This window comes from Pipra filicauda, unplaced genomic scaffold (assembly GCF_003945595.2).
Source record: "Pipra filicauda isolate LSUMZ 115617 unplaced genomic scaffold, ASM394559v2 scaffold303_size993520_pilon, whole genome shotgun sequence".
In the NCBI taxonomy this organism is placed as follows: domain Eukaryota; kingdom Metazoa; phylum Chordata; class Aves; order Passeriformes; family Pipridae; genus Pipra; species Pipra filicauda.
The window spans coordinates 449,264-468,333 of record NW_024104425.1 but is presented as its reverse complement, the minus strand read 5'-3'; the positions used below and the strand labels follow the sequence as shown (position 1 = coordinate 468,333).

General features: G+C 36.0%; 1 protein-coding gene across 1 annotated transcript in view; it reads left to right on the top strand.

Annotated features, from left to right (window-relative positions):
* The window catches only part of LOC113982944 (protein eyes shut homolog), a gene marked incomplete at its 3' end in the record, with an annotated part of 505,234 nt that overhangs the window by 45,404 nt on the left and 440,760 nt on the right, over window positions 1-19,070 (top strand). Inside the window, exons 4-6 of the mRNA XM_039383315.1 lie at window positions 4,444-4,637; window positions 7,509-7,636; window positions 11,764-11,878. Of these exons, the coding sequence (XP_039239249.1) occupies window positions 4,444-4,637; window positions 7,509-7,636; window positions 11,764-11,878 (437 nt within the window). The remainder of the gene's footprint in view (window positions 1-4,443; window positions 4,638-7,508; window positions 7,637-11,763; window positions 11,879-19,070) is intronic.

The following is a 19,070-nucleotide window of genomic DNA, read 5'->3' as shown; positions in this document are numbered from 1 at the left end:
CTGGGAGTTTTCTGTCATTCGTTTAGTTTGGTGAAGGGTTTTATTTTCTTCATGTGTAAAAAAAAAAGAAAATTCTGAAAATAAGGTTCAATTCCTTAAACTAAAATTAATTATCTTTCATATTGGTCTGTCAGATAATCTTTACTCACTTATTCCTGCTTTTTAATCTTCCACAATTTTTATTTTATTGAAGTAAACCAAATAAGAATTCATTATATTGATGGACCAAGGTGAACTGATTCTACTGATGATGTTTTTAATTTTCCTCTTTTATCAAGATATTCAATCAATGTGATAACTATTTTTTTTTCAAAATGAATTTTTCTGAGTCAACTATCTCTCATTAGAACATGGTTTCTGCATTTATCTTCCTGGGAATTTGAACAATATATCATAGCATTGAGTAGCTGATCATTCATTAGTGACCATTAAAGGGACTTCAGTATTTTCAGCAAATGTCTCTTTTTGGGTCTGACTGAGGGAAGAATTACTTTTGTTGAAATTGCTGGCAACAGAAATATACAGCATTTATGGCACATAAATTATGCCTGTACTATGTTTTTATTGATATCAAAGTAAAATAGAAGGTTATGTTTAAAATCTATGCAGTTAAGAGAATTTGCCTTGCACTTTTTTCTTTTTTTTTTTTTTTAATATATTTAAGTCTTAGGTCTCCAGAGCATGTAAAAACCTTTTAAATATGCATTTACTAGCTAGTGCAAGTTGGACTGATGTGTTGATCCTTGATGCAGTGCTCATTGCTTAAATATTGCCCTCGTTCAGAGGCTTGAATCTGATATCAGATTATAAAGATCTATTTTTGTTCTGTTCCCTCTTTACCTTGATTCTAACAACAAGATTCAAGAGGTCAATAAATCTTAGCATGGTTATGAATTTAAGTATTTATTTAAACATATCTAAAGTATATCTAACATATCTAAGTATTTATGTAAATATCATCAAGAGGCTTGATGATGACAAAAACATATACATTTTAAAATGAGAATTTATAATTAATTCATAATTTTACAAAATTTTTAAAAGGGTTTGTATGCAGTTTGAGTCAAAGTAGATAAATAGATTTTCAAATTTTGGGGACTAGTTGTTTATCTCTTCCAACCAAAGCTTGTTATATTGCTTATCTATATATGAAGACTTCAGTCTTCTTGTATATGGCTAAAGAACTATCTTTTAAAAAGCATTGATGTGAAGACATCAGCAACTGTTGAATTCAATTCTTTCATGATAGCCTGTACAGAAATATTACTGGTAAAAATGTATAAGGTGTTTCTCACTTTATATGATTTTGCTTCTCTCTTTAGTTGTTTGCTTTTCTTATACACTTCTTCACTGAATTAATGATCCCTTTAGTGCTTGATATTTTCCCCATCCAAGAGCTGTAATCAAGTCATCTTTCAGTCTTATTTAGTAAATAGATTGAGTGTGACATGAGGTTTGAGAATGGTAGAATAAAAATCTTAAATTCTTCAGAATTCTGTTTATTGACTTGATTTGTCAAACTCGTCAGGCATGGATGTTCAGGTGAAAGAGCACTGCTCTTGCTTTCTACATAGTATGCTGAATACAGTGAATTGCAGAGTACAGGATTGTCAAAGAAATAATTAGCATCAATGATTAAGGAAAAAGCACTGAATTCTTCCTAAAAGACATTGATAGATGTGACTTGTGTTTTAGACTATGAGTGAAGTTGTTGCCTCAGTATCTTCATTTAAATTGATCCCCTTTGACCTGGTTAGGTTATAGGCTACCAGTTTCCACTAAATGAACTGGTTTTTTCCCAAATTAAAAAAAAAGAATATTTTTCTCTCTTTGTAAGGAGATACCAAGGAGAAAAAAGGGATATATCTTTTTTTTTGCCATCCTTGAACCATGCATTTTTCCTTGATATATGTCTCATGGCATGGTTGACAATATTTCCTTATCTCTTCTCAGGATTTTCTCTTTTCCTCTTCTAGCTACTTCAAGTCTTCGCTTAAAAGAATGTTGCACAATTTTTTTAATTTTTTTTTTTTGACAGAACAATTATCTTTTTCTAGTTTTGCTGGAAATGAACGTAACATTACGGAAAAGGGACCTGTTTCATCTGTTTTTCCCAACTGGCCTAAAGTTTTCTGTGCTATTTTGTTCATTTAGTCTTTCCTTGTTCTAATAATCCCATTGAGCCATGGTTTAACAAAAAGCTAAGAAATGCTTGATAATGGTGGCTGAAAAAATGGGGAGAATTGAATGGATTCAGGTGTAGAAACAATGGCAGGAAAAACTCATTAATCCATTTAGCTAGTGAGACTACTCTTTCTGGCTTTCCTCTGGGTGGAGCAAAGGGAGTCACTGTTTTGCTCATTTACCTTCTCCTATTTAGTATTGTGGATAGGATAGGAGCATCTATTCTTGTCAAATGCGCCTAATAAAAGGAAAAAATAGGGTGAGCATTGATATATAACCTCATCTATGAGTACTGCTGGAGTACAATGTTGTACTGAAGTAGAACACGACAGCTAAATAGTAAATAGAATTATGAGAGAATTGACCAATCCCCCTCACTTCATGTTGCAGATGTTCTCTTATATATGCACTAATACCAATCAATGACCTTGTTCTGATGAATGGCCTTCTTAGCTTTTCCTATTAGCAAGCCCTAACATCTGCAAGTTGCAATATACTGTAATTTGGTTACTATGGTGATGAGGGATAGCAAAAAATTTGTGAAAGATTTTTTGACTGTCCTCTGATGTTAAAGAGAAGTGAACATTCCGTAATAAAAGATAGATCCAATTTCTTTTGCCTTATTGGAATAACTATTTCCACTGAACTGAGGGATGGAAAATGTGTTTTGACCCTTTTTCTGCTAATGGGATTTTCTTGTATAGTGTTTGTTGCATCAACTGTTCTGTTATATAATAGAGACAGAGTGTGAAATTTCGATCTCCTAGTAAATGTTGTTACGCATACTTACAGTTCCTTTATATAGCTACTGGTAATGAAATTATTAGAGGTTCACATACTTATTTATTAATTGATTTATAACTAATTAGTTATGTTTACCTTGTAGTTTACAATTTGAGTTAAAAGTATTCTGTTTACCATTTCAAAATTATACATATTTTTGTAAAGTATAATTTATTCTTTTGTGAATGTCTATTTTTAATTCAGTGGACTCAAGTGACTAACAAAATGTGGAATCAATACATATTACTTCTTCAGAGGGGATTTATTATGAAGTAAATGTTATTGCTACAGCAAATTGCTGAAAAATTCTTCTGATGTAATCTGTAAGTATGTGATAGGGAGTTGCTTTGAATCAGAGCACTAAAGCACAAAATATGTAAAAAGCGTATTTACTACATAATTTTTCTGAAGTAAATGGAAGTAAATTCTTAGCTGCTAGCTGAAAGTAAGCAGGCTGCTACCTATTATACTTGTGTGGCTGAGACTGTGTCTGATCACTGCAGTCTCTTTGCTACTTCTGTGTTACCAGCTTTCCTAGTGGGGAGCGACAGACCTTTAAACTGGACTAGCCAGCAACCAGAATGATACCCAGATCTGGAATGACTCAAGCTCTGAGCCAGCAAGTTGTCAAGAGGTTCAGGATCCTGGTATGGATCTCAGGCAAAATCTATGCTGATTCTTGAGAGATCCATTAATGAGGGTTTATTTTTGCATATAGAAAATGAGAGAGTGCGTATGTTTGCTGTTGAACTTCAACACTGACTAGCCAGAGAGGAGGAAAAAGTTTGAGCCATCATTGCTGTGTCATTTATGTGACTGCTGTTTGTGTTTATGCAAGGAAAAAGACATCGTTCTTGCTGTTGATCCATATGGCCGATGTGTCTGTATTTTGTGTATGGGGGGTGGGTGGTGGTGTGCATGGGTGGATTTGTGTGTGTGTATGTGATTGTGTGTTTGCTTACTGAGAGCACATTCAGTTTTGCTACTGGCTGGATCTATAAATAGAAATGAGAACAACCTTACGTGTCTGAGAGTATACTGGATTCAGCTTCCCCTAGTAATAACCACAATGAGAGAAATATTGAGTGACTGTTCAGTGTCTTCTGGGACTATGATTCTAGTTCACCTCCTTCCTTTGTTACAGATAAGGTTAGTCATTCCCATAGATTTCTACCACATTTATTCAGCAAAACAAACAAAACATACAGGAATATATTAAATTCTTTGCTTTTTAAATGGTGATAGCATACAGATGCCCCAGTCAGTAATTGGAGCTTCGCAGTGTAAACAATTTTAAAAACCACAATAAATAAAAGCCTCTCAATCTCTCAAAATTTTTTTTAGAAAAGAAAATAAATAATAGGGAAACACAACAACACATCATAGTAAGGAAGTAAAAAAGTTATGTTTATGGGCAGCATGTCAAGAGGACCTATTCATTCAAACACTGTAATTTTTTATGTTTATTTCTTTTAGGTTCATTTTGTGAGAAACCTAGTGATCTTTGTGAATCTCAGCCATGCCTAAATGAAGGCATATGCCAGTATAATCGGTCTGGATATGTTTGTGTTTGCCCTTCTGGATTTCTTGGCCACAACTGTGAAATTGATATCAATGAATGCTCTTCAAGGCCATGTCAGAACGGAGGCACATGTATTGATTTGCCAAATGTAAGTATAAACTTTAGAGATCCCTATTTGAACATAGAATCATAAAATCACAGAATCATAAAATTATTTGGGTTGGAAGGGACCTTTAAATATCATCTCACTAGTTTAGAAACAATGACTATGTGTGGGATGATGTTAAAGGCCCTACAGAAGTCAGGGTAAATGGCATCAGTTCCTCTTCCCTTACCAGTCATTGCAATCACTTCATCACAGAAAGCCACCATTAGTCAGACATCATTGTGAAGCCATGTTGGCTGTTCCTAATCACCTCCCTGTCATCCATATGCCTTGACATAGCTTCCAGGAGGATCTGTACCATGAAAGTGTCAAAACATTTGATTCTAATGTGGTGGGAGGAAACAGTTTTCCCCCTGAAGTTATAAAATGGTAAAACCCCAGGGGGTGGTGACCCTTGAAGTTTTGAGGTTTTACCCAAGGAGCGCTTCTGCAAAATATAGACATATCACAAACAGAACGGAAGAGAAGGTAGTTGTAGTGGTAGTTGAAGAGGTAGCCATGTTGTGAAAGCCACGAGCAGAAGGGGCAGGAGCCCCTCTGGGGGGCCACGGCCCCCCAGCCCCTGGCTGGGGCCATAGAAACTCGGAAACAGTGTTAAACTGGACTGAGGTCGGTGACTGAGAAGCTGGAAGTTTTTTTCTCCACCGTGACCAGCAGAAGCGGCGGCAAAAACAACACTGGCCGGAGACAGTGGCAGAGAGCCAACAGATAAGAACTGAAAAAGCAGCAGAGATCATGCCGCTGAGGAAGACGCAGAGTTGTCTGAGAGAGCCGAGAGAGAGAGACAGCAGCAGAGAGAGAATTAGGCTCTACAAAGAGAGAGAGGAAGTTGGGGTCAGAACTAAAATAAAACCCCATACCCCTCTGAGACCTCCGAGAAAGGAGGAGGATGATGGACTCTTACTTGAAAGAGTCTTAAAGTGCTACAGCACTGCAGAAAGGAGCTAAAAAAGCTCCGAGAAAGAATGCAGAGAGGGTGACCTTGGCCCCCCCCCCGCTGCTTGAGACAGAGCACAGAGCTCTGTAGGCAGCTTGAATCCCCTGAAGATAAGGACTGTCATGAAGACCCCTGCGCTTCGTGATATGACGTGGTGATAGCTCCCTTGTCCTGGGAAACGCAGCCCATGGAAGAGAAGACCCTCGCTTTAGACGATGGACCACGAGGGCTTAGATATCCCCTCGTGTGTACTGGCAGAGATCCAACTACAGCTGCTGCATGAGAAGAGGATGGATGCCTGCTGCCTTAGAGACATTGCTGCTTTGAGAGTAGAAAGGGATCTTTTCCTTCTTCCCTCCTGGACTTTTATTTGGAGGGGAGAAGAGATTTGATCCATTGTAAATACTTATGTCATGGTAGAGATAATTAAGATTGTATATAATGTATTGTAGTATTTATTTGTACAGTCATTGTAACTTATATTCCCTTTACCCCATTTTGAGTCTTGTGTGGTGTCTGGAAAAAATCATCTCACACTGGGTTGAGATGTGGGAGGGGGTTTGGACTAGGGAATTGGATTTTTTGAGGCTCTCAAACCATGACAAATTCTATGATAAAAAGCCCAAATTCCACGTTTCAGTTCAGTTGCTTGGTGATCACTTAAGGAGCTACTAATATTGGTTCATTTCTTTATTCCTCTCTCTGCTAAAATCTTATGACATAAAACATGATGCATCAGTGGTCTTTATTAACTAGTGTTTGTCTCTTTTTCTTGCTTTTCATGTGGTATGTTTTTAATTCCCCTTTTTCTTTCATTTTTCTTTTTGTAAAATAGAATAAATTCATGCAGAGTCACAAAGTTTCGATAATAAAATCATACCTGGTTATATGTCAAAAGGTATCATTCTTTCATTAGCATGACTATTGCAAATAGCAGTGATTGTACAGAACCAAAATAGTGAAAGAAGAATTCAAAAGCTTAGTTATTGCATACCAGTGATACATATTCATGCACAGAGAAAAAAAGGGACATCTAAATTGCTGAAAAAATTGATAGATTCCTGTCATGCAACCTGTTTATATATTTTGTCTATTAGATATACTAGCACATACTATTTTGTACAATAAAGAAACAAATATAGTAATTTGTTTCACACATATAGACATCTCTCAATAGATACTGAAGTTTTCTGATTATACCTTTAGGACCAATTCTAAAGAAACACCTGAGCACTTCCAATTTCCCTAGGGGAACAAACCCCTTTATTTTTTTCCTTTACTTTCTGACTTCAAAAGGCCTATAAAGAGCATAACTTCATATAGAAAAATAAGGGTGAGAGTATAAGCTCTAAGAAATATTTTGTTTTGTAAAATAACTTACGTTTCTTACTGTGCAAATTAGGAATTGCAGTAACTGACAGATGTCTTTCACCATTATAGAGAAGAATAGTCTCTGTGCCTCATAATGAAGGGGAAAAAGGATACACACAACTTTCTTTCCTCCTCTAGTTGCTGAATACTATTTGGTATCTGATGTACCTTGTGTACTGTTCCTGTTTGATAGATGTAAATATTATATTGGAAAAAATTCAGAAATTAGGAAAAGCCTAAATGTATTATAAAACTCATTCTTGATTCACTTATGAAATCACAGAGCCAACCAATTTTAGAGCTGGTGTATTTCCAGCTAGCAAACCCAAGTCTGGTATAATCTGTACTGGAAGGCTTATTACACTTATCCTAAGTCAAGTTTGTAACCTATCTGAGGCTAGAACTGCTTTTCCTTCTGTCTTTCTAGACTGCTTAATATGATGAAATCCTGGCCTTGTTAGGATCTGTTTAGAAATGGAAGTAAACACTAATTTTTGTATTGCCTTGGGTATCACAATTATTTCTAATTTCCTTGTCTCCTATAGGATGTGGCATGTATCTGTCTGCCAATATTTACTGGCAAGTTCTGTGAGAGAATACTGAACCCGTGTGAATTATTGCCTTGTTTAAATAATGCAACTTGCATAGCTCAACAGCAGAACTACAACTGCCGGTAAGATTGGAAATTAATTTATGTCAGTACTTTGTTGTTTCACATGATGATATCCCACAGATTGCAGAAAGAAAAGACATTGTCATTCACAGAGAGCACAGAAAACTATAAATTTCTCTTTTAAAATATTTATTTTTGGTGCTTTATTGTATTAGTCTTCTTGAAAACTCTTGAAGTGATACAGAAAGATTTAAAGTATTGAAGGGGCTAAAAATCATTCTGTTATTAATACTGTAAGATGAAACATATAAATCCTGACAAACTGATGATAAGTGAGACAGTTATACTACAGGTGTCACTGTTTTTTCTGAAAAGATAAGACAACCTATTTAATTTCTAGTTCACAGACATGCATTAGTAGACCTTAGGTTGATCCTTCAAGCAGCATATGAAAAACTCTTTTATTCAGAAAGACCATGCTAAAAAATATCCATTTGAAAGTAACAGAAGAGACCCAGTGTATAATTTAATTTCACTTTAAATAAGTTTTTAGATTTTTTTTTTTTTATGTCACTAAGGAGTACAATTTGTCCTCTTCCCTCTTTCTTGGCTTTTATCTGGCTGCCTGAGTAGCTTCTGCTAAGCATTACTGAAGTGCGGTAAACAACATTCAAATTTTAGGATATTCATGAAAGCAGAAAATTGAAAGCTGCAATACACAAAAGCCTGACATCACATTATAAATGAACTTAGAAACTGCAAAAAAAGATGTACAGAGCACAAACTTACAGTCCATCAGCAGAAATCAAATTGAGAAGTCTGGAAATAAAAATATAAGTAGAACTATGTTTACAATTCTCCCAAAGAAGAAAATACTTAACATTTTATTCATACTTATTCCTAAATACAGAAATACATATAAACGAACACATACAAGCACACATACAAGTTAGATCTTCCCATATAGATATGTATAGCACAGAACAACAGTGTTGCCATTCATTTTCCAATTCTTTAAACCAAGATATAAGCTAATAATTTATTATTATATAGTGAGTCTTTCACACAGTATGCTGGTGCATGAATAAGTAGGAAATTATGTTTTGACATTTACATTTAAAATATGCATATCATGAATAATTAATATCAAGATGTAGATTGCCTTTATTAGCAAAAACAAAACAAAACAAAAATATTAAAAAATATCCTGGCCCTGTGTACAATGCAGATTGAATAATTAGCTAATTCAAAGTCTTAAGTGAAGATTTGTTTCACTTTTGGCAATCATTGTCAAATACTGTATGTTGTGTCTCTGTCCAATTACCTCACAATAAACTACATGTGTTTCATTCAGCGTAATACTACTACAACAATACAGTGTAATACTATATGCAATATTGCTACGTGATCCACTTTTATAGTATTTTAACATTATAAATAAACATAATGGCATTTATCTCACATGCAGATACAAGTTCAAATAATAGCTGTTTTGACCTTTTTACTTCATTATGTGTTTTTTTTGCTTCCCCCTATCTTATGTGGTTTTCCTCATGCCCAAGCTACATTCTTCTTATATCCACCACAATCTCAGCTTTTATCTATACATCCTTCCTTCTTTGGAAAACCAGTTGTTTTCCACTCTAAACATATAAGGAGACTGACTCAGTTTAATTTTCTCCACTTCAGTTATGATGTATGACTATCATGTATCGTAATTCCACCCTTTCAGTCTTGATATCATATGCAGCTTTATGCTAAGGATATAATAGTAACATTTTTTCTTAAATGTAAAAAATTAAGCTGAATTCAAATAGCCGGTGAACAAGGATATCCATCACAATAAACTGTGATTGATTTTTTTATGTCTTCTTCTATTTTCCACATTCTTTAGGACAATTAAAAGTCACAAAAATGTGAAAGGGTGTTCTGAGAAAATTTGTTCTGTTAATGTTGTCTCTGTAACTTTACTGTCAACTTTTTTTGCTCTTAGTTTACTTTTACCTTCCCTAACATTGGTATATTTATTGCAAAAAAAATAATAAAAACATAAATAGGAAAAATGAACAAGTATAAAAATTAGAAAATCCAGCTTCTAACATTTCCTTACTAGATTATCTCTTTAATGAAACAGTCATAGACTAGCTAAATAGATTAAAGCAAAAAAAACCTAGGAACTCTTTCACCTCTTCAGATCATAAGTAAAAACAAATCAGTAAAACAAATGTAATAATTGCTCTGTTTTTGGTTTAGATGTTTTTTAAAAATTAAATTATAACAAAAGATTAAAAAACTTTGTTATTATTGTTTTATGTTCCTTTTATATGTAAATTTAATGTATGGATAAATTATGCTATAGTATAAAGGACAATAGATATGCTATCTGTTGATATGAGTACTTTTGTTTAGAGGGAAAAATCAGAATGTAGCTATCTGATATCCCTGAACATACAGAACTAAAAGCAGATAACTATTATGAAAAACTCCTTTTAGCTACAGTACATGAACTGGAAATCTGTTAAGAATAGACTTTGCAAGAACTTTGAAGCCAAGTACTTGAAATAGCAGCAATATAATTGCACACAACACCTTTTTCAAGAGGAGGGTGAGGATTATACAGTCCATTGCTACTTGCATAGAGTGTCCTTCTGTGATTGTGACCAGCCTCAAAACATACAACTATTTAGAGAAGTTTTTCCTATATTTATCTACCTCTGTCCAAATGGTCCTATGTGTGAAATTATGTGGATGGTCTCCAGCGATTTCTTATTAAATCCAACCTGTTTAATATTTAACTAAGGTTAATTAGTGACTGCAGCCTCTGGACATGCTAGATGTGTCTGTGCATTCCTCAGAGGCAGAGCTATACCCGCTGATAGATCTCGTTAGCTGATTTAGACAGTATGGTCAACTCAGGCACTTTCTATCGAATGTTGTTGCCTAGCTAATTGCTATTGAAAATATATCCTTTACTTTTGTATACTGCATAACTCTGAGAGACTTGATACATTTTGAAACCAGGGATGGAATTGGTTTTTTTTTAATGGGAAAACATGAGCAACATGTCTGAAACTCATATTTATTAGGAACAAGAACATAGGAGAAACAGAAGCAAATCTATTTCATGTTCATGATTTCCAGCTTCTGGACCGAGTCATTTGACAAAGTACCCTTTGGAAAAAGCTAAGAGGAAACATCCAATCTATCCCTTTTGGATTCCTTCACAAACACAAATTTTCATATTGCTGGCCACTTCCTTTCTCTTCTTAAATCTTTTCTTTACACGATACCAGAAAGAGTCTTTAGACAGAGGAACATGCTATGTATGTCAGTAAAAACATATAGAGTTTGACAGGGATTTTTATCTATCAGGATATAAATATTCAAATATTTTTCTACATTGTTCCATTATTACTTTTGAATAAAACTTGTTTACTATCAATTTAAATATCATCTTTTTTTCTTTTTTATTTGTGTATACGGGATTTTTTCTAAACACTGGAGGGCTACATAAGAAAAGGATATTCTCCTACTAATAATAAACATTGACATGAAACAGAATAAGTTTCTGTAGTTCCTTTTACCATAGAAGAGTTACCCGCAGCTCCATTGCCATCACATGGAGCTAACAAACCATCACAAAAATAAAATGCTAGTTTTCTTCTTTAAAGAAAATACTGAATTACAATAAAACAAACACAAAACCAACTATGCATTGCTCTCTCTACATTGTTCCATACTTAACTAAGCATGTCATTATTTATTACCATTAAATCATTAGCAATGATTGATGTTATTTACTTTAAAACTCACTTATCATCATATTTCTAATTTTTCCTCTTTGGTGCTTTAATTGACCTATTCTTTCTAACAGTTTCCCAAAACCTTGTTACTTTGTTTATAGCTGTTTATTAATAATACCTCATTCTGGTTGTTTTTTTTCTGGAAGATTATATTGATATGAAAATGCTTTAGTCTATGAAATTAATATTTTATGGGAAAGCAAAATTATTCAGAATCATGCAACTGATTTTTAATTCCTTGAAAACATATTCTGTGTATTTTAAATAACATATGAGATCTGTTTTGTTACTGCAAGAACATTATTTAATAGAATTATGGAACATAATTAAATACAATTAACTTTTAAAATGCAAGTCCTCTAAAATACACTTGTGCATTTGCAGCTGCATGCCAGGATTCACTGGAAAGAACTGTGAGGAAGTAATTGACTACTGCGGCCTGCTCAGCATCAACTGTCTGAATGAAGGATTGTGTCTTAATATAATTGGAGGATTCACTGTAAGTAATTTAATACATGTTAAACTTATTCAGTGTTCCAAAGTATAAAAGCTTCCGACAAGCAGAACTTGAAAAGCATTCATTACTCTAAGAGACAAGAGGAGCATACTTTTGTAGGTTTTTTTTATTTAAATCGATAACACGAGGACAATTCGCTTGGGTAATATAGATTTTTTTTTATTACTTTTCTACTGAGACCGTGTTTAGTACTGTATTAAGTAAGATAACTGAAGGATATTTTTATAATGAAAAGAATATATAACTGATTGTGGTCCAGTGCCATTACCCACAAAGATTATAATCACAGCTGTGTTTCAGCCTTTAAAAATACATTACTTGAATTAAGAACATCTGTTGCCATTTTTTTAACCAGAATCAAATTACTTACATAAACACGTTTAAACTTAGTACAATCTTAAAAGTTTTATGATGAAACTGTAGTGTAGGAGGTTCATTCAAACTGACAATTTGAAAAAAAAAAATCTGCTAGTTTTAACTCTCAGAATAGTTCCTGAAAATGTTAAGCAAGATCCATCGTGTAGCAAGATTCTTCTGGCCATAGCTTGTAAAAAGAGAGGAAATAATAGTTTCTCCATCAGCAGTTTGCTCAACCACTACTTGTTCTGTGAATAACAGTTGATGATCACAGAATGATTGAGGTCTGAAAGGACCTCTGGAGGTCACCTTGTCCACCACCCTGCATAAGCAGGGTCACTTAGGGCCATTTATCTAGTCATATCCACTTATCTGTTTGGGTGTTCAGACAAAATGTATTAGGACTGCTGTTATTCCTTACCTCATGGAATAGGAAGAGTAGTCCTTTTTTTAAGGGAAAGAGAGCTGGAACCAAAGGCGACAGCAAAGCTAGTGGTGATGGTGACCTCATCAACTAAGGACACAATCCCAGAAGTCCATCAGACTTCAGATCACCAGACAAGTATGTAGTGATGAAGCAGGTTTGTGGTCAAGCTGGGTAGCTTGTTCAGCAGATCTAAATCATCAAGACACAAAGCTGGATCCATGCATACTGAAAAAATCAGCCCTGGAAAAGAACTAGTTCAAAGGCCTGAGCTTAAATGCAGCTCATGGGTAAATGAGCTCATGGGTAAATGAATGAAATTGTGGACATCTCAGAGATGAGTCCTGTTTTCACAGTAGGATGATCCAAGATGATAGTGCTGGGCCACATCAGAGCTCAGCTTGAACACCAGCATTTAAACATGCGAGAGGAGAGAAAGAGGTCACCAAGGAAGCATTGCAGAGAAAGATAATTATAGGCTGGTCAAGCCAATTAGAGTCTATTGATGCATTCAAGGTCCAGGCAGTTTCTCTAAATATTTCTTGTATGAAAGAGAAGATATTCCAGTTTCTGTATTTAGATGTGTCTGTTATGGTCAACTGCCCGGATGAAGTTGCAAAAGACCTTAGAACCTTAGACCATATTAAATTAACTAAAATATGAGTGAATAGTCAAAGAGGAAAATAATTATAAATTGAGAATTATTATCCCCTATATTTTAATGAACCTCATGGCAATGTGGTTTTGTACTAATTATTTGAAGTACTTTACCATAGTAGGAAATATGAAACTCTGTTGAAATCACAGAATCAGAATGTTAAGGGTTGCAGGGGACCTTAAAGGTCATCTAGCCCCAACAGCCCCAGACACGGACAGGGACACCTCCCACTAGACCAGGTTGCTCAAGGCCATATCCAGCCTGGCTTTGAACACTACTAGGGTTGGAGAATCCACAACTTTCCTGGGCAACCTGTTCCAACGTCTCACCATCCTCACAGTAAAAGCATTCTTCCTAATATCTAACCTAAATATCTAACCTTTCCTCTCTTTCAATTTATATCCATTCTTCTTTGTCTTATCACTACAGTTCCTGATGAAAAGTCCCTCTCTGCCTTCCCTGTAGGACTTCACATACTGGGAGGTTGCTAATGAGGTCTCCATGCAACCTTCTCCAGGCTGAACAGTCCCAGCTTTCTCAGCCTGTGTTTGCAGAGGAGGTGCTCCATCCTCTTATCAACTTTGTGGCCTCCTCTGGACTTGCTTCAAGTTGGGGGCACCAGAAGTGTACACAGTAGTCCAGGTGGGGTCTCATGAGAGCAGAGTAGAGGGAGAGAATCACTTCCTTTGACCTGCTGGCCACATTTCTTTTGCTGCAGCCCGGGACACACTTGGCTTTATGGGCTGTGAGCTCGCACATGTCTAGTTTTTCATCAACCACCACCCTGGAGTCTTTCTCTGCAGGGCTGCTCTCAATCACTTCTCCACCCAGACTGTAGCTCTGTCTTGGATTGCCATGACCCAGATAAATCATAGAATCGTAGAATATGCAGAGTTGGAAAGTACCCATTGAGTCCAGCTCCTGGTCTTGTGCAGGACACCCCAAGAGTCACACCATGTACCTGAGAGCATTGTCCAAATGCTTCTTGAACTCAGAAAGGTTTGGTTCTGTGATCACTTTCCTGGGGAGCTTGTTCAAGCGCTCAGTCACCCTCTGGGTGAAAAAATTTTTCCTCATGTCCAACCTGAACCTCCCCCAACTCAGCTTCCTGACATTTCTTCAAGTTCTGCTACTGGTCATAAGAGTAAAGAGATCGGTACTTGCCTCTCTTCCCCTCACGAGGATGTTGAAGACCCTAATGAGGTCTCCCTTCAGTCTCCTCTCCTCTGGACTGAACAAACTAAGTTACCTCAGCCACTCTTCATATGGCTTTTCCTCCAGACCCTTCACTTTCCTTAGGGCCCACCTTTGGATGGATGTTCTCTAATGCCTTAACTTCTTTTTTGTGTTTGCGGTTCCCAAAACTGCCACAATATTCAAGGTGAGACCGGCCCAGTGCAGAGCAGAGAGGGACAATCACCTCCCTCGACCAGCTGGTGATGCTTTGCCTGATGGCAACCCCCCAGGACACAGTTGGCCCTCCTGGGTGCCAGGGCGCTGCTGACTCATATCAACTTGCCATCAACCAGAACCCCCAGGTCCCTTTCCGTGGCACTGCTTTCCAGCCTCTTATTCTGCAGTCTATGAACACAAACAAGGTTGTCCCATCCCAGGTGCAGAATTCGGCACTTTTCCTTGTTAAACTTCACGTGGTTGGTGATTGTCCACCTCTCTAATTTGTCGAGGTCCCTCTGCAGGGCCTTCCTGCCCTCAAGGGAGTCAACAGCTCCTCCAAGTTTTGCGTCGTCAGCAAACTTACTTAGTATTCCTTCCAGTCCCACATCCAAGTCATCTATGAAGATGTTGAAGAAAACTGGGCTGAGGATGGAGCCCAGTGACAGGCCACCAGTCTGATGTAACCCCATTCACTATAACTGTTTGTACCCAACCTGTGATCCAGTTGCTCACCTATCACATAACATGGTAATTCAGCTGTACACTGGACATTTTGTCCAGAAGGATACTTTGAGAGATGGTATCAAAAGCTTTGCTAAAATCCAAAAAGATTACATCTACTGTCTTTCCTAGGTGGGTGGATACTCTGTCGTAGCAGGAAATCAGGTTTGACAAGCAGGACTTCTCCCTCATGAAGCCGTGCTAGTTGTGATCAATTACTACGTTGTTCTCCAGGTGTTTTTCAATACTTCCCAGACTAATCTTTTCCATGATTTTACTAGGCATTGAAGTGAGACTGACAGGCCTGTAGTTTCCAGAGCCCCCCTTCTTCTTCTATGTGTGCGGATGACCACAGAAAATGGTAGTGTAATTGATAATACACAAATGTGATCAGTATTTCTTCGTAGGCTGCACTACTTAGGAAAAAAAAACAAGTGTTCTAGGAGAGGAAAATACAATGCTATCTGCATAGAAAAAAGAATATGAGTTACACAGAAAAAAGAATATGACTGTTCCTGATAATCAATGACAAAGAAGACAACTTTCAGCTCGAAGTGGATATTAGAACTTGACACCACACCATTGATGAAGACAGAAAGACAATCCCTGTAGTTAAAAAAATGAAGCACTTGTGTATATAGAAGCATTTGTAAGTAGTCATACTTCTGTGACTGTCAGTGAAGGGTTATCATAGGCAGCTATATTGTGCATGGTTCTGAGCAGCTGCTTCTTCCATGCACTATTGATTATACCAGAGGCATTTTCAAAAAAATTTTAGGTAATATGATGTAATGCTGTGTATCAGCAGTTTCCCATCAGATCAATGCCAGGTCACATCTGTCCTGTCCTAGTGAATAACTTCATCAAACATTAAATTTCATGAGGATCTGCTACTGTGGAATCCAAACCCCATAATTCCCACAGAAGGCTGAAGGCCTTTTTGTGGATTGCTTCTAGTAGTCAATGGAGCAGACTCATTCCACTGATATTAAAAGGTTAGGAAAGGGATTATATTCCCAGAGTTGCCATGAATAGTGAAAATATAAAAAATCCTCCACTTTATTTGGGCTCCGTAGAAGGTCAAAGATATGACATTTACTTTGTTAGATAGTTTCTAAAGCACAGAAAGATAAGATTGCAGCCTTAACTCAGTTTAAGAAATCTGGATATGGATATCATTTGGACATATGATTTTAACAGGTGATAAATACAATATTTGAACATAATGGATCTTCCGCTGTCAAAAAATGCTGCTATATAAAATTCTATTTTTTACTATTGATTTATCAATTATTGCAAGAACTCTGCTACTGAATTTCTCCTGTTTTGCAGCTACAATGTTGGAGTCACTTTTAAAAATCTATATAATTACTGCTAAAGTTCTGAAGAAAATATAGTGCTTTCCTTTTTTTATATTCATACCATAGGAAAGATTTTAATGAATGCTATGCTGGTTTGTCAACCTCATAATAAACAACTGCACCTACTCAGTATTAGAAGACAGAGGTCACTGTTTTAAGAAAAAAAATTAAATTAAAACAGGTTTAACATAAACCATACTTATACAAATACACTGAAGCGTGAACCAATTTCGGGTTTTAACAGTCTATTCAATAAAAATATTACTCTACAGTATTCTGACAGGATGATAACTTCTTAAAAATACTTTTTAAAAATCTGCACTTTTCAATAGACTTTTCTATTCTCATGGAGACTTATTTTTCTTAAATAGATTTTATAAGTGAAAAATCAGTATTCTTGTTTTACAGTCAATACTATTTTCTCAGTGCTTTCAATCTGATTGGCTAAAGCAATTTATGGCTATAGGTATCTGTTACCCTTATCTTTACCTGAAGACAGAGAAAAGATGAACAATTCCCAAAGGACAAGTGACAGAGGAGAAAGAGGGTTTTTTTGTTTCATGCTAATCATACTGCTGCCATGTGGTGCTAACCACCTGGGGGAATGATTTGATTAGAGTTCTCCCAGTGATTTAAAATGGCTCCAGCAGAGCCTCTAGCACAAGACTGGGCAGTAAAAGCCGATAAAGAGGGCATACAAACAAGAAATCTCTTGGGGATCTAAAGCTTTCCTATGGGTCCCAAAGGTGGATCAAGTATCTAACTATCACTATCCATTTATCCATAGCAAGTAGCTTAGATCATGTTAAAAGAAATTATCCCTGCTTAAGATTCCCTGTTTTTTCCTGAATCATTAGTATTAAAGTAAAAAAAAGAACCAAAAATCAAACCAAAAATCAACCAGCCAAAACAAAGATACTTAAAAAATATATTAAACTAAGTTAGTGTAAATTCTGAGTATAAAAGAGTTGTAATTTACTGGCTTTTGGAAGCCTAGGAAGGAATACGGTTTCTAAAACACAATGGTGTTAAAGTTGTGGGTATGAAGACTGTCATCTTTCTGGCATACTAGGTGTCCTTGTTTTCTAGAGAGAAACCACCAAATTGCAGAAGTTTACATAATTCACCGGCCAGTTATGATTACCTACAGAAGTTTAATTGAGGGAGAAGAAGGTGCAGCCCTACACACTCTCCTATTTCTGCTCTGCCATACACTTCTTATGGAAGGACACGCAGATTAAAAATACCTTCCACTTCTTGCAGGGGGTAAAAATGCTCATTCATGGACATCTTTTTTTGGCCTATCAGCTCCTTACTATGTTAGAGCAGCTATCTTCCAGCTTACATGGTCTGCATAGTGTACCCAAGTCTATTTTGTTGATATGTTTTTCTCCCATCCTCCTGAAAAACAAAACGACTGATTTGTGCAAGGGTATGTGCTTACAGCTAACAAAGGAATTGAATTATATAGACACAAAAACTGAAGCTGAAAGATGAAGTGAAAGCAATGTCATTTGTAAGGTCCATTTCCATTTGCCAGCACTGCACTTGAGACGAGATCTAAACAGATTATACATATTGCCTGAAAAGCAGAGCTGTGCTGGCAAGCAAATACACACTAGAGCAGCATTAAAGAAAGAGAAAATAATCGGTATTATCATTCTGGGTTTTACCATTACACTTACTGTTGGTCATCCAAAGCAAGTATTTGAAATTTATTTGAGAAGCTGTACTGACGCTTGAATGTGAAATTTTATGTTGGAATCATTCTCAATGGATGTCCCGGTGCCTTCCAAAAGAGGAACAGGAATTGCTGCTGATTTATGGCCAGTGTTCATACAGTACAATGGAAGTAGATTGTGCTGTTAAGGGACAGTGAAGCTAACCAAAAAGAAGTAAAAGTCTTAAATTCTACAAGTAATTTGCCTGGGGAACACTGATTAATGAGAACAGGTACCCAGATTCATTCCTTTCAGAAAATTGTTCTCTGGTCACCAAATTTTTACTTTCTTATATGGACATACATTTAATAGTGTTTATCAAATAGTATGATTGACTATAACAGGATAAAAAAAATAATATAACAGAAAAGATTGGTATCTAAAATCTTGCCCTGCAGATGGCTCTGTGGCTGTTCATATTGTACTCTTTTGATCTTTTTCCTCACATCCATATATCAAAGTCATAGATTTTATATTTGGAGTTTTATGATGATCTAAGATATTTCAACAACAGTGTGCATCAGGATGATATATGGTTGATAAAATAAAATTATGAATATAAATGAATAATCAGTAACACTATGGGTCACACTGCTACAGTTTGTTTAAAAAACAAGCAAATATGTTCTGCCCCAAGATTACTGTGTTCTCTAGCAAAGCAGAAGAGACTTGTATACTAGCATAAAAAATTGTCTTCACCAAAGCTAATATGTTTCTTCTGGAGGGATGAAGGAAGGAGGAGAGAGGAGGGAACTTC